A 24,149-nucleotide genomic window follows, 5' to 3' on the forward strand; every position below is an offset into this window, starting at 1 on the left:
TTCGTGTCACGCCTCATTTGTTGCAATCTCACAAAAACGTCAACAAAGACCGTGTATTGATTTTGAAACAGGATAAAGCCGCCATGAAGGGAGGCTGATAATTGGGAGTCAAATTTCAAAATAAGACGTTTACAAACATTTTACTTTTACTTTGGAAAACACGCCGTTTTTTCTTTTGAATATGACGGATCACGCTATAGCAACTGGATCGTTATCAATTTGTACATTTTCTGCATGTCCTTCAATTTAAAATACGTTTAAATGCGGCTTGCTCATTCTGAACACGGCTTATGAGACCAGAACGAATGTGTGTGTTGGAGGATGGATTTTTTTTCCACCATTGAGGAACTTATGACATAAAATCAGAAGCTCAACTTGCTCAATTTGAAGGTAAACCACTTCCTGATTATTTTATTTATATCAAAGTTGTGTAAACCGGAACCTCCACTTTCACATCTTTGACACTCTGCTCACGCAAATCACAGGGACAACGATGGCTAACGTTAGCGTGATTAGCAATATTAGAAGCCTCACTCACAACTCGCTCTACGTCCTTTTATGGTGTTATATGTTCGGTGAAAATTTGGCAAAATGGCGATGCTTGCGTAACACATGCGAAAAATCAAGAATAAATACACTGTATATGAATGAAACTTTTTTTGTAAGTCAGCAGCACGGTTAGCAGCCTGTGAAAGAGCAACAGATGGCGTGTGCTTATTATCTAATGGGTACATTCAATTAATACTAATCAAACCGATAAATAAAACATCTATTTTGTCCTGTTGGAAATTCTCTGCTATTCAAAACAAATAGTTTAAATATATAGTAGTAATAATAATAGTTAAAAGAGTGTGCTGTGGTCATCAGGAATCGAAATCTTTATATTTATGTTAAAACTAATTATAATAGTTTTGCTATATTGTAGCTTAATTGGTATAGCACGTCATTAGGTTTCCAAAGTGATGACAGTTCGAATTCTGTGTCGTTGGGCAAGACAGTGAACCCTAATTTGCTCATAGTGCAACTGATGTGTAAACGGTATCACCACCAGTATCCTTCCGCCAACAAAATAGGTCCACACAAATAACTACATCAATGTAAAAATAAATCCTCTTGCAGTATTAATTGGGGGTAGGTTTGCAAAGTGTGCTCTCTCTCTCTGAGGCACCGCGTACTGCACGTGCTTCAAAATGGTCGCATTATTTTTGTTCACCACTAGTTGGCACTAAATAGTAAACTCTCCCTTTCATGTATCAGTCGAAGAGGCTGTTTGTTGTGAAGTTTGCTGCTGCCATCTGGTGGCAGAGAGCATGAAGCTCACTTGTAAGTAAAACAATTTTACGGAAGAGGGTTAGGGCCAGTGAAGACAAAAAAAAGGGTTGGCAGGATTCTCACTTTATTTTCTGAATTGTGGCGGGAAAACAGAAAGTCAGGATTCTGAGAATAAAGTGAGAATCCGCCCAACCTTTTTTTTCTCTCCACTGGCCCTAATCTATTCCGTAATTTTTTGCTAGCATTGCAAAGCCCCCCCCACCCCCCCCAAAAACAAAGCAAGTAGGTTAAGGTTAGTCTTTTTTTCACTTCCGCTTTGGACGAGATTGTGCTGCGATAAACAAGATTACAGAGCCGCTTCTGCCGCTCGGCCGGACTGCTTGTGAAATAATAGTTCTATAAAAGGATAAATGCAGAACAACAGTGATGCAAATGTGTGCGTTTTGGAGGGTTGGACTTTATTCTTTTTCCTCCCTTCATTTTTAACAGGTGACCACAAAGAGGAAATAATGACATGAACCAGAAGCTCAACTTGCTCAATAAGATGAACACACAGGACATAATTCTTATTTTTCTGCTTCAATTTGAAGGTAAACAACTTTCTGATTCATGGATATTATGTTGACGCTGTGTAAAAGTTGTGTAAACGTTTTCTAACATGAAACTTTCACTTTGCTCATGTATGTCACAGGGACAACAACTACTTTTAGCATGGTTAGCATGGCTAGCAATATTAGGAGCTTTACTCATAACTCGCTGTACGTGTTTCATGACTGCGCTTGAAAATTGGGCAATAGCGTGATGTTTAGGTACATAGCACTTGCAAAATATATATATATATATTTTTTTTAAATCTAGAATTAATGCACTGCATATGAGAACCAAGCTCCTTTTGTATGTTCGTGATCGAAAGTTAGTCATTAGCGCGGTTAGCATCTTGCGAAAGAGCAACGCATGACGTGCGCTTATTGTACGAGCGACGCACGTCAGGGGTCATACACGAAAACGCTGGTGCTCTGATCCAGTAGGTAAAAACAACACTTCAAGAAATTGCATTCATTGATTTGAATCATATCATATCTGATAACTAAAACTGAAACAAAATATTAAAACTTGTGTCTTCTTCACAGTAAGTACTTTAGTGTATTTTTTTTTTTTAAGAAATACAAATTTGTGTCTTTCTTAAACACCATTGTCAAAGTGAATTGTTTCATTTTATAAACTGTGATGAATTTTTGTGTAACATTGCAAAAGTAAATCAATAAAATTACTTAAATATTAAATCCAATGAAATCAATGTTAATATTCCTCAGAAAATGTCATAAAGTATGTTTTAAAATGTTACGTATGCAAAGCGGAGTCATTTGCTGGACAGATAATAAGTGTCAAGTAAAAGTAAGCTCATGAGTCTTCTTCGCTTGAAGACTTCCATACATTTCCCCGCCGCTCTTACGAGCCGCTCCCCCTAGTGGCCTGCCAAGTAATTGCTCAGTAAGTAATGAACAAAGGGCGCCGTTTTAGTGGCTGTATATTAACTACAAATATCGCGATACTTGCGTAGGCGTATCGATAACCTATCGGGAGACAAAGTATCACGATTGATCGCGATATCGATATATCGTCACACTCCTAATCCGTATAAGCTTCTGCCAGTGAGCTGAGCCAATATTGCTGACTCGTGCTAATAACGGTAGCTAAAGTAGCAGAGCTTATTATTGTGGCGTTGGTGAGCGTGTAACTTCATTTGTCCCCCCTCTGTGGTGTCTTGCAGTCATCAGTGGCCAGGCCCAAAAGGAGTTTGTCAGGGCTGGTGACGCGCTCATTCTGCCCTGCATGCAGTCGCCCTGTTCCAGCATAAAGTGGCTGTTCAGTCGCAACGGGGAAACGCTGATGCATGTGGTGAAAAACAACAAAGTTGAGAGCAGAAGTCAGCGCCTCCGGCTGATGGACAACTGCTCGCTGCTCATTGAGCGAGTGATGGAGGAAGATGCTGGTTACTATGCATGTGAGAGAGATCAACAACGGATATATGAGGTTTATCTGACGGTGCTGACATGTGAGTTGTCTTTTAGCACATCCAGCTAGCTTTTAAGTTTTGCAAAATTGTGGCTCCGTCGGTACTGTTGGAGCGAGTAATGAAGTGACTCAAGTGTTGACAATTTGAATCCTGGTTTAGAGTGCCTGCTATCGAAGTGCCCTTGGGCAAGACACTGAAGCCTAACTCATTCACTGCCATTGACGACTATAGACGTCAAAAATTCATGTGAAGTATTTCTATTAGTTTTTTTCATTTCATTAAATTTTTTATAAAAACCTGGAATTTTTTTATTGTACATTTATAACAGATATAAAATTATCATGCGATTAATTACGATTAAATGGCCCTTTATTTTTAATAAAAATAATAATAATTAGGCCCGTCGATTAATCTGTTCTAAATTTACAATATATTTTTTTCTAGGTTTTCATACTCTTGTGTGGAAAAAAGTGGAAAAAAATGTTAAACTAATAAAAATAGTTCAAATCAATTCTTGACGTCTATAGCCGTCAATGGCAGTGAACGAGCTCATTTGCTCCCAGCGGTCCTGGCAGTGCTGTAGCCTGGAAACCAGACTCATCGCTTTAGCAGCAAAGTCAGTCGCTATGAAGCACATTTCTGGAGCGGGGAAAACCTGACCTGACAGACAGTGAAAAGATCCAATCAGCAAAGAGCGGATGTGATAAAAACGGGAAGGATGTGTTGAAGAGTATGAAATATATATTGTGTTCATATGTAAGTCTGTATTGGTCTCATATTGTATTTCCCTGCAGTGACACCTCTGCAATCGGATTCAATGAGTGACGGACGCATGTTCCTGATGTGTTCCGTGGCCTTCTACTCAATTCAATGCGATTCAAGATTCCTCCGCTGGATGGACGAAGACGGCAAGGCGCTTCCCTCAGATCGGGTTCAGCCAAGCGGTTGCTCGTCCATTCTCACGGTATCTCCTGCCAGCCGCGAAAGGAAGTACACGTGCCAATTCGTGGATGGAGGCCAAGTAAAGTTCGAGGCCCAGTACACAGTCGCGTCCACGGAAGAGAGTACGAGAGGTCCCGGGGGTCCCGTAGGTTCCGGGGGTCCCGGAGCGACGTCGCTTGGCCGCGACATGCTCGTCATCGTCATCGGGGCGGTTGTCGCAGCCTTGGTGCTGATTTTCATCATCGTGGCCGTCATCCTTGTGAAATTGAAGTCGAAAAGAAACGCAAGCCAAGGTACGATCATCATTCGATAATCGGTATTCAAAAGGTTGCATGGATTTTAAAAAAAAAAAATCTTTTTTGGGGAAAAGGTTTAATTTCACGAACAATTTCAACCCCCCCCCTTTCTTTTAAATCGAGAGCCTTTTTTTTTCCCCACACTAATGAAATTGTATTCAGTTGTTATTTTTGTACATTTATCTAATTAAATTCATGTATTTATTGTAAATAACATTACAAATAATTTAACATTTTATTTATACATTTCTTATTTTGCATTAAGTAAATGGTTAATTGTAATTAAATAACATAATTACATTTTTGTATGAATGAGTTTTTTTTGTTTTTTTTAAGTTAACTCTTTGACTGCCATAAACGTTATAAAACGTTTAGCATAAACCTAGGGAAGGGCGCCGAGGACGTTAAAAGACGTCCCCTATGTTTTTTTTTTTTTTTTTCAAAAACGGGTGCAGGAAAGCCTTGGGCAGCTGTGCTGAAAGAATCAGGCTGATCTGATTAGTCAAAGACTCGTTTTGGCCCCTAGAGGGCAGCGATGACTCTCTTTGCACAAGGTTGGATGGGCCGCCCACCGTGGGCGTCAGTAGAAGACGTGAGGCGGAGCTAGAGTGTTGAGGAGACAATGGCTGATCCAAGCCACAATGGCTTGACCAAGCAACCGGTTACAAGCAGCTCAGCTTGAGCATTTTTTTCAAAGACGGAAAGCATCAATCAATACTAAAAAGCGCATTGATGTCAACGATGATGATGACAACGAGCTCTACGCCAAAGTTGGAAGCTTTGGCGTTATGAACACGTAGTAAGCCTCACGGCTAAGCGCGGCTAGCGCGGCTAGCGCTGCTAAGGCCGGAAAACGCGCACAATAGCCGGCCGGGTACTTCTACACAATCGGACATTCGATCGGGCGATGGAGAGTTGGCATCGACCAATGCAGATTGATGATGATGAAGAAGATGACAACGAGCTCTACGCCAAAGTTGGAAGCTTTGGCGTGACTGTTATGAACAAGTAGTAAGCCTCATCGGCAAAGCGCGGCTAGCGCGGCTAGCGCTGCTAAGGCCGGAAAACGCGGAGCTGCACAAGCGGACATTCGATCGGACAATGAAGAGTACCCCGAGTCCAATGCATATTCATCGGAGGAGCGGGTACAGTCTGATCACGGAGAAGACACTGTTTCTGGACTACGATGCCACCATGAATGGAGTGGATAAAATGGATCTCCTACCACCCGGTATAGCAACTGAAGGACACGGGGAAGCGAGACGTAACACCACCGTAACGTAACCGTAGCATGATCCTGATATTAGACTTGACACACACTGCAGTATATACTTGCTATTCCCCGGAAAAAAACGGCCTGCAAGAAAGTGGCACACGCGAAGAGGCAATCTGTTGTGCAAATGCTGTTACGTCTCTTTGCACGCAGGAGAGTGTTACAAAAAGAAAAACTGTCGTTGAAACATCCACATATTTGTAAATAGCACCACAGTTGCACACATTTGTAAATAGTTTGCCAAATTGTTGTCAAATTGTTACACTGTTGAATGTAAATAAACGTATTTTGCTATCAAAAAACACTTTTTCATTCTTGGTGGTAGTGTTTTATAGAAGTAAAGCACTATTTAGGTGTTTGTGGCATCATTCATGGACAAAAAGAAGTGTCAAATTCACTAGAATGCATGAAATAATATCGTTTCACTAAAAGCTTGATTTCTCCGTATTTGAGTTCAAAACAAGCGAAATCGGATGAAACTAACCATTTTCTATTGTTGATTACTAAAGAACGGAATAAGGTAGAAACAAACTCTTTTTTTCTGATGAAAGATGAAAGTCCAATCTTTCATTTGGTAGTACGTGTGTTTCCATAGTCCAAACAGAACATTTTCTGTGGACCTTGAAAATCAGTCAAAATGCTTAAATCGGCTGGCACTGGCGGCATCCCTTTTCTGAAAACGTCTGGCAGTCAAAGAGTTAAAGTGCTTAAAATCCGCAGTTTCCTTCCGCGCCCTCGCGCGTATGAAATCATCCTTTCTGATGACTAATCATTGCACTTGTTCTCCTTTTTTTTTTTCAGATTTCCCCAAACATGTAAGTTAGTCCACCCCCCCCCCCCCCCAAATTCTTCTTGCGTGATGAAACGCAACAAAGCGCATTTCAACAACAGCAGTGTCAGCTGACAGTTGCAAAAGTTTGAGAAAATAATTTCGCTATGGCGTCCACTCTATTGTTTGTCAATGACTGGCGACCAGTTAAACTTGACATTTTCTGGCTGTTCGTCAGGACGAGAACAACGCGACCTACGCGAGCGTCAGTTATGACCGCAAGACGGAAGACGCCAAGTCCAAGGTGAGAATATTTGCGTTGCTACACTGCTGCCTTGAGATAAGAGTTAAATTCTAAAGCTCCAAACGCTCACACTTCAAATTTCCTCATTGAAATGGATGGAAATGCCATTCATCCCTTCACCTAAATTTGCCGCCATCTAGTGGTGGGGGTCTGAAGCGCACTTGTATCTCAAGGCACAGTTATTCTTCGTCATTCTTTTTCTTCCACGTCGCCTGTCAGTTGACAGTTCATGGCCGATCAAGTTTTTGTCTTCTCGTTTCAAAAGGACGAGTCACCGGAAGAACCCGAGAGCGGCCTGACGTACAGTACAGTGAGTCACCAGAAGAAGAAGGAAGCCGGCGCCAAGAAACAGGCCAGTAGTGCCGACTCGGTCTCGGCGTAATCTTTATCATCCCCGAAATCCAAAAGAGGATTTGTTGCTTTCATCAGCTTGCTTTTATTTTGCCGTTTTTAACGTGATAATCAACTTATTTTGCTTTTCATTTATCCTGATTTCATTTTGGGAGTCTGTCTTGATTTCCCTCATAAACGGGCTAAGGGAAATTTGCATAAATGTTGCCGAACCTTGAAACACGTGCTCGTCAAACACATACGAAGCAGCGACGCCTGCAAACGGAGCAGACGACAAAACTCACCGATTATATTTTCTCCCAACAAACAAAAGCAGAATTCCCTGTTTTATGTCAATTGACTTTTTCTTTTTTTGGTTTCTAGAAATATTTAGAGTGTTCATAACTAATCGTAACTCTAATGCTGCAACAATAATACCGCACAACTTTTCCCTCCAAGGGTTGCATAAAAAAATTAGTCAGCCAGTTTAAAACGTTTGTTTTTTTGTACTACATGCTAAAACTAATCGATGGTAGATCTGCAGCTGAATCCGTTTTTTTTTTCTTTTTTTAAATAGCATCGCGCACCACGTCAAAAGTATTTATTGTCAGCATATGCTGCGAAAATAATGTGGGTGGGCCGCAAACGGCCCCCGGGCCATCGTTTGAACACCACTGCTGTATCCCATAAACTTGGCTGGCCTTTAAAAGCGTTATTTGTGGCTGTGCAGGTCCGCGAAGAGGACGAGGACGCGGTGACCTACGCGGCCCTCAGGATCTCGCCTCAACAAGATGTCAGCAATTGAAAAAAAAAATAATAATAATCAACGGGAAAAGTCGTTATCAACATTCACACACACAAGTTTGTTTTACTATCTTTGTGGGGCCATCTCATTGGCATAATGCATTTCCTAGCCCCTCCCCCTAACCCCGACCCTCAAAAATGATTGGCTACCCCTATTCCTTACCCTAACCTCAACCGTAACCCATTTCAAACCGAAACCCTAAAACCAAGTCTTCACCCTCGAAAAGAGGTCTAAACTTGTGGGGTCCAGCAAAATGGCCCCACGTGGACGCACCCACAGCTCTGTGAAATACAGAAAGGTTGTCCCCGCTATGTAACAAAAACAAGACCACACACACACACACACACAATTTTTAGGGTGTCATTCAGGTGGAAAGACAAGTCATTTACTGGCTTATTTGCCAAACCGATACCTTTCTATAGATTTGGCCACAAAACAACGCACGCCATTCAAAAAGGCAGCTTGGCCGAGATCAACAATCATCAGGTAAATCATTCAGCATATATAAAAAAATCAACTTTATTCATTTTAATAATACTTGTTTGTGATTTATAAACCAACTTGACTTGACATCCTGACCTCCTCACCTGGCTGGCGGGCCACAATCATTTTTACAGCATGTTTATTACGGCGATAAAAAGGCATTTGATTTGTGCACATTTGGTCCTTCCTCAAATCTGGCAAATATTCTGTTATAGGTTTGCAGCTGAACAGTTTGAATGCAATTCATAGTCTTTCAGATTGTACTATCATTTATGAGAAATCAATTTTGAGGGCTAGCCGGCAACAGGGACGGCGCAAAGCTTGTGCGGGGCAGGGCACAATGTGCCCCCCACGCGGGGGGTCAGGTCCAGCTCGTCCTCAGTGACCCCCGGGGGTGGCCGGAAGCGGAAGTGCTGCAGCAGCGTGACGAAAAAGATGAAGAGCTCCATGCGGGCCAGGCTCTCACCCGGGCAAGCCCTGCGACCTGCAGCGCATCCAGCAGAGGGCGTTGCCATCAGCAAAAATTTTTTTAGGGCATGACTTTCCAGTTTACTTGCATTAAACTACTCTCTATACATAACATAGCGTAACAAACTATAAACATAACTAACCAACTATGTCAACCAAACAACTGGAAACAAAAACTAACCGCTAAGTGCCTACACAGTTAAGCTACTAACTGAATAACCAGCCAAACAATTGAAACACTAATTTTGTAACCAAGCAACTACATCACTGTGTAACCAAGTAAACAAACGGCAAACTAGAACAAAACCAAACAACTAGTGAACTTAATAACAAAACAACTAATGAAATGACTAACCAACCAACTAACTAAAAAAAAAATGAACCAAAAAAAAGCTACCAACAAAAGAAAAAAGCACCAAAACAAACTAACTAAATGACAAAATAACAATAATCAAGAATTAACTAAATAACAAAGAAACTAAAACTAACCAACTAAATAACTAGCCAAACAAAGAAACTAAGGAAAGAACCAACTAAATAGCCAAATAACTAACCAGCGAAATAACACACCACCAACTAAAGAACTGACCAAACAACAGACATTAGCCAAACAACCAGCCAACTAAATAACTAAATGGTAGTTAAATAGCTAAACAAACTGAAACTAACCAACAACTAACTAAATAATGAACCAAATGACTAAATCACTCATTACACAACCTAACTAAAACAACAAGCAACTCAATGATGAACCGATCACACAAGTAACCAAACGGCTCACTCGTCTCCAGCCACGCGGGCCCTCAAGTTCTGCCTAGCGACAAGTGACGGCGCAAATTTCCCGTCGTGTGACGCACCTGCCGAGAAGGGCATGAAGGCGTCGGGCTTGGCGAACTTTCCGTCCTCGTCCAGGAAATGTCGAGGATGGAAAGCGAGCGGCTTCTCCCACTCGCTCTCGTCATGCAGGACGGACGTCAGGAGAGGGCACACCGTCGTACCCTGCCGGGGTGGGAGGAGCCGTTTAGCAGTGGCGGGAAGTAACCAACGACCAATACTTTTTCTGGTATATCTACTTGAGTATGGATTTTTCTGACCAATTTGAAATACTTTTACATATTTACCTTTGAGTAATAGAGAGTTGTCTTTTATTATTGTGCCAACTTATCAAATCAGGGCTCATCATCGACAATCGACAGCAGGTTTTCAAGATTCTACTTTAGAATTTAAGAGAGAAAGAGATTTCTTTTTTTGGTGGAAAACTTTTTTTTTTTTCTAATTTTTTTTTCTAATTTTTTTTCTTTTTTTTTTCTAAGAGCTCAGTATTGTTCATTCGGAAATGTCATCATCATTGCTCTTGATGGAAAACTTTTAATGGTGGTATATCCTCGCTTCAAGAATTATTTAGGATTAAAAAAAAATAATAATAATCCATTTGCTGACCTTCTTGATGAAGTAGCCCCGAAATGTGACGTCCTGGCTGGTCCGATGAGGAATCGCCGTGGGAACAATGTCGGCCAGCCGCTGCGTCTCGTGGATGACGGCGTCGGCGAAGGGCAAGTTCTTGCGGTCCTCCGCCTGGACCCGACGATCTCCGATCACCCGCTTCAGCTCCTCTTGGACCTTCTCTGCGGGTTCACAAGACAACAAAGAATGAGGCAAAACTTCAAATAAGTCAACATTCAATTTTAGGCTTGGATAAAAAAAAAAAAAAGCACTTCTGCTCTTGTTACCTTGTATGTCGGGATACTTGGCCATGAAGAGGAGCGCCCACCTGAGCGTGGTGGAGGTGGTTTCTGTGCCCGCCGCAAACAGGTTGACAATGGTCGCCAGAAGGTTCGAATTGTGGTAGTGACCCACGTGGCCGGAGTCCTGCGCATAAAAAGGAAAGCTCAACGTAGAATTTGAGATCTTTCTGGGGTTGGTGACCCCGGGTGCGAAGTAGGTAAGGTCTGGTCGCTGCTGGATTTCACTTTCCTTTCCTTTCTTTGATCCTTCCTCGGGTCTCCTGACAACCTCACGACTCTAGCTGGATTCTGAAGTATTCGGTTTGGGCGGACGGTATGGGATTTTTAATATTTTATAATTTTAGGTGAACTAATGAGTTCACACACACCCACATACAAAATAAAAAAAATATTTAAAAAATACAAAAAGAGAGAGAGAGAGAGCAATGATAATGACATGTCAAATCGGTAAAATTACCGAATGAGCAATACTGAGCTCTCTCTCGGGGGAAAAAAAGTCATAGAACCCCGATCGAGCCAATAGGAAGTTATTCTCAATACGGAACGTCGTCGTACCTCCAGTTGCCGCTGTCGGACGAGGAAGGCGTCCACCAAGCCTCGGCTGCTCTGCGGGTTGAGAGTCTCCTTCAGGCCCCGGATCAGTTCCGTGGCCTGCTCGCGGTTGGCCGCCACGTGACCGCGCAGCTCCTCTTTCGCCGAGGAGAACCACATGCCGAGCCACGGGAACATGTTGTACAGCTGAGGGAGAGCAACTTTCTATGAAATGCATCGGGTCCGGGTCGCCAGCATGGAAATGGACGGCGTTTGGATCGACCTGCAAGGACGGACTGCCCAAGAGCTGAAAGTTTCTGCATATGCGCTGCACCATGGCCGTGAAGGCGGGGTCGTCGTACCGGAACCTGCTGCCGAACACCAGCGAGCAGATGATGTTGGACACGGCGTAGTTGAGCGGCTGCTGCGGGTCCAACGCTTCGCCTGAAACGAGAACCGGCACGATGACAGAAGGCTTTCACCGCAAGACACCAGCTCGTCGCCATTCGCACCTTGGGCTACGTTTTGTTATGCCGGCGTTTTTTGTTGTCCTTCAACTACTTCTACATTTCTCGACCGATTCAAACCATTCCAACTTCAACATGTTCCAAAAATCCCAAAAAAAAAAAAAAAAAAAAGGAGCAATGATGATGACATTTCCGAATGAACAATACTGAGCTCTTAAAAAATAAATTAAAAAAATTAAAAAAAATTAAAAAAATAATAAAAAATAAATTTAAAAAAAATATATATAAAAAAATAAAAAAGAGTGACAGATTCAACTATTATCAACATTTCTCCAACTCCCACATTTAACCGGCACCGTGACAGAAAACTTCACTACAAGAAGACGTTCCATCCATGTTGCTGCGCATCACCTCTGAAATCCTTGAAGACTTCCAAGAGGTGCTGACATTCCTCCATGATCTTTTCCTCGCACGCCTTCTTTCCCATCCCGAAGTCCCTCAGGTTGCTCAAAGCGAAGCGACGCATCTCCTTCCACGAGTCTCCGTTGGTCCAAGTGACGCCTCGGGTGCGCAACACATTTTCATTCGCTTGCTGCTGTGCTCTTATTTATCGTTGCGGCGTGCGTGTTTTTGTTTACCGTGCTCCACCTTGTGACCTTCCAGAGTTTGTCGTTCTCCAAACTCTTCGGCGCGCTGGACCAGGGCCTCCTTCACGGTCTTGAATCCGGCCAGAACCACCACCTTTTTGGGGCCCATGTGGAAGGTAAACACTGGGCCGTACTTCTTCGACATCTTGGACCAAAGAGGTGCGGTTTTTCAAATGAAAAGGACAAAAAGAGGAAAACAAACGTTGGACTGATTGAAAGTCAGTCCTGGTCAAGTCGACTCAAACGTATAAATGAAGCTCTTTAAAAAAAATAATAATAATAAATAAATAAATTAAAAAAATAATAATAATAAATAAATGAAGCTCTTAATCACAAAAGAGTCTCAAAGGGTTGACAGATATTAATGACATACGCTGATCATTCCTAACGAGTATTATAAGCGCACAAAGAATCCCAAATTGACTAACGTGTGTTTATATTATGCTTAGTGTACTTTTTTTGGGAAGTGTCGCTTGAGCTGGAAATTGCTGCGTGTGACTCGCTAACCAACCATTACTGTTGCTAACCTTTAACTAGCGGGGGTGTTGGAAAGACACCAAAAAAAATGGTGGAGCCGGAGCAGAGTCCACAATTGTTTTAGGTTTGTTTTATATTGTGTTTCTGTAAACGCGCTTTGTGACAGCTAAGGCTGTTTGAAAGCACCATATAGATTAAAAAAATGACTTCTTATTTCGAGTATCAGTACTGCACTCGCAACTGCGGCTGATAGCAGTGTTGGTCGCCCTCTTGTGGCCATTTTACGAACAGGAACTAGAAATTAGAATCGAATATTGTCATTAATTCCATGCATTTTTTGGGGGGGTGGGGGTCATGTATCAAAAGTAGTAAGTACTAGTGGTCGGTGACTAGATGGTTGAGTACTCGACTTGAACTGGTCGGAAGGGGGGGGGGGGGGTCAAGTACGTGTACGTGTACGTGCCGTGTGAATGCGTGCGTGCTCGCGCACGATCGTCTCTCACTTCCAAGAGGGTCCAGTGCGGTCCGCGCAGGTTGAGGTGGAGCAGGTTCCCGAGCAGCGGCAGCGGCCTCGGACCCGGAGGCTCCTGCCGCCGAGGCTCCGGCGAGCTGGAGGCCGACGACCAGGCCACGTAGGCGAGGAGAAACACGAGCACGGAGCCCAGCACGAAGCTGGAGCTCAGCGGAAGCAAAGCGCCCGGAACGTCCATGTTTTTTTGGGGAGGCCGATCGAGTGACGACGACGACGACGACGACGACGTCCTCTCTTGACACCTTGGAAAAGTCCAACCCACAGCAGGGCGGGACGCCGCAAGTCCAACACTTCACCCAAAGCACGAACCGTTGAAGATCGATAGTATCGTGCTTGTGACGTTCACGAACGAATTGAGTCTTTTGAACGGCTCTTGGCTATTAACGATGGGACTCGGGAGTCTTTTCTTTTGCAGGAGAACTTGCGGCTGACTCGGAGAAGTGAGCGGCTCCAGGCAGGCTCGGTTTTGACAGAAGTGATAGCTCAAAACAGCGTTGGTGCTTAAGTGCTGACCCATGTGTGGCCAATGAAGTTCGAAAGGGAAATAACAAGCTTTAAAAAAAAAAAAAAAAAAAAAATGTCCATAAGTAAAAATGAAGCAATGTTTGACCGCCTCATCCTCCAACATTGTTTGCGCGATGCGGCAACAAATTCGCTCAAGGCTCCCGCGGGACTTGGCGCTACTTGGCTCCCAGCCGGCGAGAATTTGATCCGCGCTCGTAACTCAAAACATTCATATCTCAAGTTACTCCATTCAAACAAGATGTCAGCAAATGAAAAGAACATCGACAAGAAAAGACATTATCATGTCAAAGTTAAGGAGCACACACACAAAATGTTTTAGGCTGTCGTTGAGGTGGAAAGACGACTCATTTTATAATTTTATTACTTAGGGTTGTGTTCCCGGCCGTTGTTATTCTTTAAATAAATGTGACTTTTCATACGACTAAATCCCAGGCAGATGAATCATGGTTAATGTTTAACACGGATAGAAACATACACCGCGATTGATTTTTGACCCGCGTGCGACTTTATGGACTTTTACTCCATGACAAATTTAACAAATCATCAACCTGTTAAAAAGTAGAAGAGTAAAGTACGTTTTGAGTCAAAAGACCCGGCTGGGAGACTTTGTCTTGAAATTGGCACACATTTTGTTTTAACAAATGCAAATCAACAATGACATCATTGTTATTTTTTTTTTTTGAATGCATACACAATTAAGCTGACATTACAAATGCATTGAATCAACTTTATTCGCTAACAAAATCAAACAATTTTCGGTAAACTCTAGTAACATCATACATTGCTAGCATCTGCCGTACATTTAAACATTTGTGCAAAGATTGCAGAGTCGTGGGGGGGGGGGGGGGGGATATGCAGTTATTCGTTGTGCGATCATAAATGATCCGATCAGATGATTGCAAACAAATAACAAGTTCGTTCGCTAGCCGGCAACAGAGACGGCGCAAAGCTTGTGCGGCGCGGGGCAGAGCGTGCCCCCCACGCGGGGGGTCAGGTCCAGCTCGTCCTCGGTGACCCCCGGCGGTGGCCGGAAGCGGAAGTGCTGCAGCAGCGTGACGAAGAAGATGAAGAGCTCCATGCGGGCCAGGCTCTCACCCAGGCAAATTCTGCGACCTGCAAGCGCAACCAACCGGCAAAAGATTGTTTTTTAAGGGCATTACTAAACAAACAACAAAGAAACACACCAAATCACTAACCAACAAACAAACCAAATAACTAACTAAATCACTAGCCAACCGCTTGAACTAAAACAGCTAAAAATCAGAAAACCTCCCAACTGCGCGGGCCCTTCAATTTCTGCCTAGCAACAGGTGACGGCACAAGGCTGCCATTGTTCGCCGCACCTGCCGAGAAGGGCATGAAGGCGTCGGGCTTGACGAACTTTCCGTCCTCGTCCAGGAAATGTTGAGGATGGAAGGAGAGCGGCTTCTCCCACTCGCTCTCGTCATGCAGGACGGACGTCAGGAGAGGGCACACCGCCGTGCCCTGCGGGCACAAAACAAAATTTTTTTTTTAGCAGTGGTGGGAGGTAACCGACTACAAATACTTGGTTGCTGTTTCCGTTTTGCAGCAATAAGAATTAGAACATAGCTAAGTTGCATCATTATTCACACAAACCTGTTGAAAAAAAAAAAAGAGTTTGTTGCTGCCATGTTGGCCCTGGTTGAGCTCTTATACTCTGCTGCCACCCGCTGGCCGTTTTTTGTAATGACTACCATTGCTTTTAACCCATTAAGGCCGGCAGCGCGTGATGTTGGAACATTTTGACGGCTTTGTAACGGAATGGACGACGAATAATTACCACCGAGGTTATTACAACCGGTAAATATATTTGGAGTTATGTACCCGCAGATGCGACATTTGTTTGTTGATTTTTTTTTTTTTTAATATTGAAGGCTTATAATAAATTTTGATTTGATCAATTATTTTAAATATTGTTGAATTTGCAGGAAATCTTCAGGTTTTCAAGGGGTGACTCAAAAGTCACCCTTCGCTTTTAGAGGCATGTTTTGTCAGGCGCTTTAGGCCTTAATGGGTTAAGCGACCTCTTCCTGTCAGAAGCTGTATCAAAGCTTTCTGTATGCTCTAGCTAGCATAAAAAACGTATAAATACGTTTTTGGGAGTGAAGGACAAATTATTAAAAAAAACACATTTATACGTTTTTGGGTTTAAATGAGTTAAGTACATTTCAGAATCTTTTTTTACTTTACAGAATCCTGTGAAAGACGTCACTTCATGAGGACTTTTACTTTTTTTGCCGACCTTCTTGATGAAGTAGCCCCGGAATGTGACGTCCTGGCTGGTCCGGTGAGGGAGCGACATGGGAATGATGTCGGACAGCCGCTGCGTCTCGTGGATGACGGCGTCGGCGAAGGGCAAGTTCTTGCGGTCCTCCGCCCGGACCCGACGATCTCCGATCGCCCGCCTCAGCTCCGCTCGGACCTTCTCTGCGTAAAAGTAGTGAAAGTCGGCGTAACTCGTAATCCCGTTCGTCCCTTTTTAGTCACAATTGGTCGTCGAAAATCCCCCAAAAAACTGAAAAGTGAATGATTATTCAGGTGTGTCGTGACTTTGATAAGACGCAACAAGAACTCCACAGGTGACCTGAACTGCGAACCGCGGTCCAGAAAAACGGATGGACAGACGTTTTTCGCCAAATGCGCGTTTCGAACCGGTCCCGTTTTTAATGTGAAACTTCTACCTTGTATGTCGGGGTACTTGGCCATGAGGAGCAGCGCCCACCTGAGCGTGGTGGAGGTGGTTTCCGTGCCCGCCACAAACAGGTTGGAGACGGTGATCAGAAGGTTCGAATTGTGGTAGTGACCCACGTCGCCGTTGTCCTGCGAACAAAAGGAACTAGAACACTTTTCAGGCCCGAGTCAAGGAACCGCGATCTCGCTCAGCGGCCCCCCCCCAACCTTTTTTTTCCCACCACGGTTCATACAAGTCCACAACTTTCGCGGACCGTTGGCCCAAAGTGGTCCACGGGCCTGTGGTTGGGGACCGCTGATCTGGCTAATTGTGAGCGATTCTCAATACGGAACGTCGTCGTACCTCCAGTTGCCGCTGTCGGACGAGGAAGGCGTCCACAAAGCCTCGGCTGCTCTGCGGGTTGAGAGTCTCCTTCAGGCCCCGGATCAGTTCCGTGGCCTGCTCGCGGTTGGCCGCCCCCAGAATGCGGAGCTCCTCCCTCTCCGAGGAGAACCACTTGCCGATCCACGGGAACATGTTGTACAGCTGAGGGAGAGCAACGTCATTTGTTCCGCGTCAATCAACACGACGTGGAAAAATGGGACGTATGGCGTTGGGATCGACCTGCAAGGAGGGACCGCCCACGATTTGAATGTTTCTGCTGGTGCGCTGCACCATGGCCGTGAAGGCGGGGTCGTCGTACCGGAACCTGCTGCCGAACACCAGCGAGCAGATGATGTTGGACACGGCGTAGTTGAGCGGCTGCTGCGGGTCCAACGCTTCGCCTGAAACGAGAACCGGCACGATGACAGAAGGCTTTCACCGCAAGACACCAGCTCGTCGCCATTCGCACCTTCGGCTACGTTTTGTTATGCCGGCGTTTTTGTTGTCCTTCAACTACTTCTACATTTCTCGACCGATTCAAACCATTCCAACTTCAACATGTTCCAAAAATCCAAAAAAAAATAAAAATAATAAATAATAAAAGGAGCAATGATCATGACATTTCCGAATGAACAATACTGAGCTCTTAAAAAAAAAAAATAATAATAATAATGATAAAAAAAAATAAAAAATAAAAAAAATATATTAAAAAAATATATAAAAAAAAAATAAATAAAAAATAAAAAATTAAAAAGAGTGACAGATTCAACTATTATCAACATTGCTCCAACTCCCACATTTAACCGGCGCCGTGACAGAAAACTTCACTACAAGAAGACGTTCCATCCATGTTGCTGCGCATCACCTCTGAAATCCTTGAAGACTTCCAAGAGGTGCTGACATTCCTCCATGATCTTTTCCTCGCACGCCTTTTTTCCCATCCCGAAGTCTCTCAGGTTGCTCAAAGCGAAGCGACGCATCTCCTTCCACGAGTCTCCGTTGGTCCAAATGACGCCTCGGGTGCGCCAAACGACTTCATTCATTTTGCTGCTGCCGGGGAGAAACTTTGCCGTTTTGCCGTTTGCGTTCTTACCGTGCTCCAGCTTGGTCTCCTTGATGGTGTTCAGTGGATCTCGTTCTCCAAACTCTTCGGCGCGCTGGACCAGGGCCTCCTTCACGGCCTTGTAACCGGTCAGAACCACCACTTTTTTGGGGCCCATGTGGAAGGTGAACACTGGGCCGTACTTCTTCGACATCTTGGAACCAAAGAGGTGGGGTCGATTTCAGGGCACGTAGATTATGAAGTATACAAATAATATGATAGCGATTAACAACTGGTGATGCTCTGTGATTGTGTACTTTTTTTTTTTTTTAGTGTGTTGTTGCTAACTTTTAACTGGTGATGTTGGAAAGACAAGAAGTCGGAAAGTGCACGAATTAGATGGCCCAGATTTAGACGAGTTCTGCTTTAAGGACTAGAGCAGAAACCAGATCTAAGATTTTGTTCCTAAATTAGGTTTTAGGTCTTTGACATCAGAAGTGGGGCAGGTCTGAATTTTTTTACATAAATCCGAGGTCAAGTTATATTTTTCAAGTTCAACCAGTTTTGAGATCAGGCCTAGGGCAGATTTAAGTGTCTGTGAAATTAATCCTGGGTCAGATTATATGGTTTTAAAATGAGTCCATGGTCGTATTATGTGGCTTTGGGATGGTTGCTAGGTCAGGTTCGAAACCTTCTAAAATGAGGCCTAAATTAGGTCAAAGGTTTTAAACATTAGGCTCAGGTCAAATTCTACGTCATTAAAATTAATCCTAGGCTGAGATTAGCCAAGGCCAGTTTCAAGTCCTGACTGAGCAAACAGTTTTTGAAAATTGTCACGGGTCAGATTCTAAACATTTGAGACCAAGTCCTGGTCAAGTTTTGCATCTTTGAGATTAAAAAAAAACAAAAAAAAACTCAAACCTATTTTACGTTCATAAAACTACTTAAAACTAACTTTAATTAGGCTATAGTTAAAATGACAACTTGTATTTACTGTATTTCTCTATTGCTAAAAACGACCCGAATCAAAACAAAACTAAAGTTTAAAAAAAAATAAAAGCGCGTGCGTGTGCGCGCGCGCGCACCCGCGTTTTCGCTCGACGCTCACCTCCAGCAGGGTCCGGTGCGGTCCGCGCAGGTTGAGGTGAAGCAGGTTCCCGAGCAGCGGCAGCGGCCTCGGACCCGGAGGCTCCTGCCGCCGAGGCTCCGGCGAGCTGGAGGCCGACGACCAGGCCACGTAGGCGAGGAGAAACACGAGCACGGAGCCCAGCACGAAGCTGGAGCTCAGCGGAAGCAAAGCGCCCGAAACGTCCATGTTTTTTGGGGGAGGCCGATCGAGTAACGGCTAACTTCGCGTCACGTGTTCATGTGACATCGCAGTAAGTCCAACCCACTAAGCAGGGCGGGACGCGACAAGTAAAAAAAAAAAAAAAAAAAAAAAGTTCTGTGGCGTTTATTTGGAAAACGTTATTATGCGGGTCTTTTTTACGTCACTGTCGTAATAAATTGATGTAGACTTGCAAACATCTCCACATTGATTTGGGTTATTGTATTGATTTCTTACAAGATAAATATCAATATGCAACACTTTTGTGTCAATCGTAGACTAGCATTTGTTTGCATAGTCTGTAATAATAAATAATTGTGTAATAGTAACACTATTATTTTCCACAACAAGCTATTTGAAACGCTGTGAGGCAAGAGTCCCGGTGGTGTAAATAAAATAATAAAATCATAATTTTATAATAATAAAATGATCATGACTTGTGTAAGAACGGTTTGTAGTTACTACTGGTAACACAAGCAGACTGAAATAATGTAATAAATGTATTTGTCGTGATGCAAACACAGTATAAATAATACGTTATAAAAAAAAAAAAAAACAATATTTACATATATACAGTATTGTTTTTCGTGCTGAATCTTAAACTATTTTTCCTCATTCTTGTGTTTTAGCTTTAAAATCAAGTACCAGCCTGGCTACTATAAACTAGAGAATTTAGTTAGTGTGTAACCGATTTAGAAATGGATATATACTAGAGTCTAATTTGTTGAGTGACCATGCTCATAACTCAAAACATTTGTATCTCAAATCCACTTGAATCCATTCCTGCCCCCCCCCCAGAACAGAAGCAAGTAACATTTTCTGGGTTTCACCTCGAGTTATTTAATAACTGCAGCTTGAAAATCAAATCATCATCTTCAGGTGCAACTGCGGCGCTCTCACGTGCGACCGAGCGCTCGGAGCTTGTGCGCGGCCGGGCTGAGCGTGAAGCCCACGCGGGGGGTCAGGTCCAGCTCGTCCTCGGAGACCCCCGGCGGCCCCCGGAAGCGGAAGTGTTGCAGCAGCGTGACGAAGAAGATGAAGAGCTCCATGCGGGCCAGGCTCTCACCCGGGCAAGCCCGGCGACCTGCAAGCGCAACCAATAAATGGCGCTGCCGTGAGCGAGACTTCTCCGGCGCGCGTGTGTGTGTGTGCGTGCGGTTTCCCACCTGCAGAGAAGGGCATGAAGGCGTCGTTCTTCGCAAACTTCCCGTCCTTGTCCAGGAAGTGGTCGGGATGGAAGGAATGCGGTTTTTCCCACTCGCTCTCGTCGTGGAGGACGGACGTCAGGAGGACGTAGACTGCGGTGTCCTGCTCGCAGACGCACGAGAACGCGCAAGATGTTTTAGTCCCAACAGAAAGTTCTACTAGAGAAGCTTCCCGGCCCGACGGAAAGTTTGAGCCTTGAGAGACAGTACCAGTTCCAGACACAAGTTTTCTGGTCACCCCAGAGGTGCTAACCTCGAGAGACGACGGTTCTACTCCTGAGAAAAGGTTTCAGTCAAGCGAGAGAGAAGGTTCAGAACTTCTTACCTTCTTGATGCGGAACCCTCGGAAGGTGACGTCCTGGCCGGTCCGGTGAGGGAGTGCGATTGGCGCGATGCTGGCCAGCCGCTGCGTCTCGTGGATGACGGCGTCGGCGAAGGGCAAGTTCTTGCGGTCCTCCGCCTGGACCCGACGATCCCCGATCACCCTACGCAGCTCCTCGTGGACCTTGTCTGCGTAGGGGGAACCGGGCTTTTTAGGTTCTGATGCAGAAGACTCAATCGTTTTTTTCTTTTTTCTTTCTTCTGGTCTCACCTTGGATGTCAGGATACTTGGCCATGAGGAGCAGAGACCACCTGAGCGTAGCGGCCGTGGTGTCGGTGCCGGCGGCAAAGAGGTTCTGAACTGTCCACATCAGGTTCTGGTCGTGGAAGTGACTGTTGGTGATCCCGCTCTCCTGAATGCACCACCGCACCAGCCATTAAAAGATCACGATAAGACATATGGACGGGATTGTGATGATGTTACAATAAGACTGCAAATTCTGTGGTCTGATGAGACAAGATTGAAATTGCGACTAGTCAGGGTTGAGGAAAAAAAAAAAAGAATGCTGCCATTTACTGGATGAAAACCTGCCACGATTGCATTCTTGACCTCAGACTGGGCCGAAGGTTTCATCTTTTAAACTCCGGCACGCAACCAAGATATGAAAGGCGCGGGTTCAGAACAACTCCGTATCTGATTGAACATCTTTACAGTCGATCTATCTTTTTTCGGCTCTTTGCAGTTACTGGAGTTGGAACGAACCCTTCGGGGACATGCACTATAGTCTTTCATTTGAACCTGCGGCACTTTTTTGTCTTTGCACCTCCAGGTGTTGCTTCCGGGCGAAGAAGGCGTCCACCAGACTTCTGCACAAAAGTGGATTCAGGCTTTCTCTCAGCCGGCTGAATATCTCCAGATTCTTCTTCCCGTAGTCGGCCGTCAGTTGGAAGAATTCCTTGTTGGGCGGCAACTTCCTGCCGAGCCACGGGAACATGTTGTATACCTGGCGAGGAAGCGTTAACGGCAAAAATGCGGATATAGAGGATGTAGAATACAGGAAGTGCAAATTTGCGATTATATAGAGAGACCCGTGTATTTTTATATTTTTTTATAATTATTATATATTTCCAACCAGTACAGGGTGTACCCCGCCTACTGCCCGAAGCCAGCTGGGATAGGCTCCAGCAACCCCGCGACCCTTGTGAGGACAAGCGGTACAGAAAATGGATGGATGGATGGATTATATGTTTCACTACCAGGGCAGACGGTGAACCTGCCAGCTGGATTTTCCGATTCATTCCATCGACCATGTTGGTGAACTCGGGATCGTCATAGTCGAACCTGTTCCCGTACACGATGGAGCAGATGATGTTGGAGACGGCGTAGTTGATTGGCTGCGTGGTGTCGAAGGCCTCTCCTAGAATGAATAAGAAAAAAAGACCTCTGCCAAAGTCCAGAGACTGACTCATCGAACCCATGTTAAGAACCACTGGTCTCGAGACAATGGTCGGATAATTCATAGTCGTGGCGTCCCATTGTACAAGAAACCTTCGAAGTTCCTGAAGACTTCCAAGAGGTGCTGACATTCCTCCGTGATCTTGTCCTCGCACGCCTTCTTTCCCATCCCGAAGTCTCTCAGGTTGGTCAAAGCGAAGCGTCGCATCTCCTTCCACGAGTCTCCGTTGGCCCAAATGACGCCTCGGGGTCGAGCGCAACGTCAAGGAAAGCAGTTCCCGGAGAAGGCGGTGCCGCGCGGTGGCTCACCGTGTCCGTCGTTGTACTGCTTGACGATGCGCAAGATGTCTCTGTCCCCAAACTCGTCCGCGTAGTTGACCAGAGCTTCCTTCACCGTCTCGTAGCCGGCCAGGACCACCACCTTCTTGGAACCCAGGTAGACCGTGAAAACCGACCCGTACTTCTTGGACATCTGAAGATATGGGAGAGAACTCGGAAGGTCAGTCGGTCCATTTGACGGTATTCGGCAGAGGCGGGAGTAAGAGTTTGGGGAAATTTTCTTTTAACGATTTGATCCTCGGTCCGTTGTGGTGAAGAAGGAGCTGAGCCGAAAGGTCGATCTACGTTCCTGTCCTCACTTTTGGTCACGAGCTGCGGGTCGTGACCGAAAGAACGAGATCCCGGATACAAGCGGCCGAAATGAGCCGGGCTCTCCCTTAGCGACAGGGTGAGAAGCTCGGCCATTCAAGAGGGACTCGGCGTCGAGCCGCTACTCCTCCACGTTGAGAGGAACCAGTTGAGGTGGCTGGGGCATCTGGTTCGGATGCCTCCCGGGCGCCTCCCTGGGGGAGGCGTTCCGGGCATGTCCTACCGGCGGGAGGCCCCGGGGACGACCCAGGACACGCTGGAGAGACGACGTCTCACGGCTGGCCTGGGAACGCCTTGGGATCCCGTCGGGAGGAGCTGGCTGAAGTGGCTGGGGGAGAGGGAAGTCTGGGCTTCCCTGCTAAAGCTGCTGCCCCCCGCGACCCGACCCCGGATAAGCGGAATTGAAGACGGAACGGAACGGAACGGAACGGAACGGAATGGAACGGATTTGATCCTAAATGGGTTGCCAGGTTTGTACGCAATTTAGAAAGAATCACATTTTACGAGCCGCATGAAATCCAAATCAAACTCAGGTCCAGTCTTTCGTGAAGTTGAGCTAAGCAAGTCCCAAGTCTTAAAATTTAGTTAAGTTATGCGACTACAGCCCCCCCCCCCCCCCCCACCTCTGCTCTTTTTATAAACACAAGGAGCGAAGACTTGGCACGGACCTCCACCAGGGTGTTGTAGGGTCTCTTGAGGTCCAGCTCCAGAAGATTCCCCAGCAGAGGCAGCGGTCTCGGGCCCGGAGGCTCGTTGGCGCTTTCCTGCCGTCTCAAAGCGGACGAGAGCGCGAAGACCAGCAGCAGGACGGCGGCGGCGGCCAGCGGGGTTGCCAGGCCGCCGCCAGACTGAAGAAGCTCGTTCAAGATTCCCATCTGTGCAATGATGACGCGTGACGCTGCACAGCAACACAAAAATTGTTGAGATGATGTGAAACTTGATACAGTGGGAAGGAGGAGGAGGAACGTGATGATGGTGGTGGGGGCGTTCTTGTTTATCCGGTTTTGTGGCTCACATTTGGCTCAAAATCTTGTTTAGGTCGATGTGAGCGTGTTCACGCACACGGGAGCGCGACATTCCAACTTAAGTTCTGAATTGACTTTGAAGTCAGACAAATGCTGCACTAATCTACCGCATGCCAAATCAGAAGCATTTTGGCATTTAGAAAATAAATGTAGAAATCGATTGAGA

At 45.1% G+C, this 24,149-nt stretch overlaps 4 protein-coding genes across 7 annotated transcripts; 1 reads left to right on the plus strand and 3 right to left on the minus strand.

Annotated features, from left to right (window-relative positions):
• The first annotated feature begins 151 nt into the window (after nt 1-151).
• LOC147158879 (uncharacterized) lies at nt 152-8,663 on the plus strand. Of its 2 annotated transcripts, XM_086061269.1 has the most exons (8): nt 152-390; nt 1,762-1,862; nt 3,044-3,328; nt 4,084-4,524; nt 6,602-6,615; nt 6,808-6,873; nt 7,139-7,225; nt 7,934-8,663. In XM_086061269.1, the coding sequence occupies exons 2-8, from the start codon at nt 1,787-1,789 to the stop codon at nt 8,006-8,008; spliced, it is 1,044 nt and encodes a 347-aa protein (XP_085917395.1). In that variant the 5' UTR covers nt 152-390; nt 1,762-1,786; the 3' UTR covers nt 8,009-8,663. The 2 variants fall into 2 exon arrangements, with proteins under 2 accessions (XP_085917395.1, XP_085917396.1); XM_086061270.1 differs by lacking the exon at nt 152-390 and having other exon boundaries at nt 1,632-1,862.
• On the minus strand, nt 8,503-13,673 carry LOC147158880 (cytochrome P450 2K1-like). The gene is made up of 9 exons (XM_086061266.1): nt 13,330-13,673; nt 12,341-12,494; nt 12,114-12,263; nt 11,519-11,679; nt 11,260-11,442; nt 10,690-10,828; nt 10,400-10,584; nt 9,817-9,958; nt 8,503-8,975 (listed from the first exon to the last, which is right to left on the minus strand). The coding sequence occupies exons 1-9, from the start codon at nt 13,534-13,536 to the stop codon at nt 8,785-8,787; spliced, it is 1,512 nt and encodes a 503-aa protein (XP_085917392.1). The 5' UTR covers nt 13,537-13,673; the 3' UTR covers nt 8,503-8,784.
• Nucleotides 13,674-14,596: 923 nt separating this feature from the next.
• Nucleotides 14,597-19,419, minus strand: LOC147158881 (cytochrome P450 2K1-like). 3 transcript variants are annotated; one of them, XM_086061264.1, is made up of 9 exons: nt 19,110-19,408; nt 18,053-18,215; nt 17,825-17,974; nt 17,200-17,360; nt 16,939-17,121; nt 16,586-16,724; nt 16,147-16,331; nt 15,227-15,368; nt 14,597-14,996 (listed from the first exon to the last, which is right to left on the minus strand). In XM_086061264.1, exons 1-9 carry the CDS (start codon nt 19,314-19,316, stop codon nt 14,806-14,808), a joined length of 1,521 nt encoding a protein of 506 aa, XP_085917390.1. In that variant the 5' UTR covers nt 19,317-19,408; the 3' UTR covers nt 14,597-14,805. The 3 variants fall into 3 exon arrangements, 2 of the variants coding, with proteins under 2 accessions (XP_085917390.1, XP_085917389.1); XM_086061263.1 differs by having other exon boundaries at nt 17,825-18,215; nt 19,110-19,415; XR_015090848.1 differs by having other exon boundaries at nt 14,850-14,996; nt 16,627-16,724; nt 17,825-18,215; nt 19,110-19,419.
• A 724-nt stretch (nt 19,420-20,143) lies between these two features.
• On the minus strand, nt 20,144-23,906 carry LOC147158882 (cytochrome P450 2K1-like). Its single transcript, XM_086061265.1, has 9 exons — nt 23,627-23,906; nt 22,620-22,782; nt 22,404-22,553; nt 22,112-22,272; nt 21,679-21,858; nt 21,126-21,267; nt 20,859-21,043; nt 20,495-20,636; nt 20,144-20,412 (listed from the first exon to the last, which is right to left on the minus strand). Exons 1-9 carry the CDS (start codon nt 23,831-23,833, stop codon nt 20,225-20,227), a joined length of 1,518 nt encoding a protein of 505 aa, XP_085917391.1. The 5' UTR covers nt 23,834-23,906; the 3' UTR covers nt 20,144-20,224.
• Between the last annotated feature and the right edge of the window lie 243 nt (nt 23,907-24,149).

Source organism: Leptonotus elevatus, chromosome 18 (assembly GCF_054856555.1).
Source record: "Leptonotus elevatus isolate MCC_2025b chromosome 18, RoL_Lele_1.0, whole genome shotgun sequence".
NCBI classification, from domain to species: domain Eukaryota; kingdom Metazoa; phylum Chordata; class Actinopteri; order Syngnathiformes; family Syngnathidae; genus Leptonotus; species Leptonotus elevatus.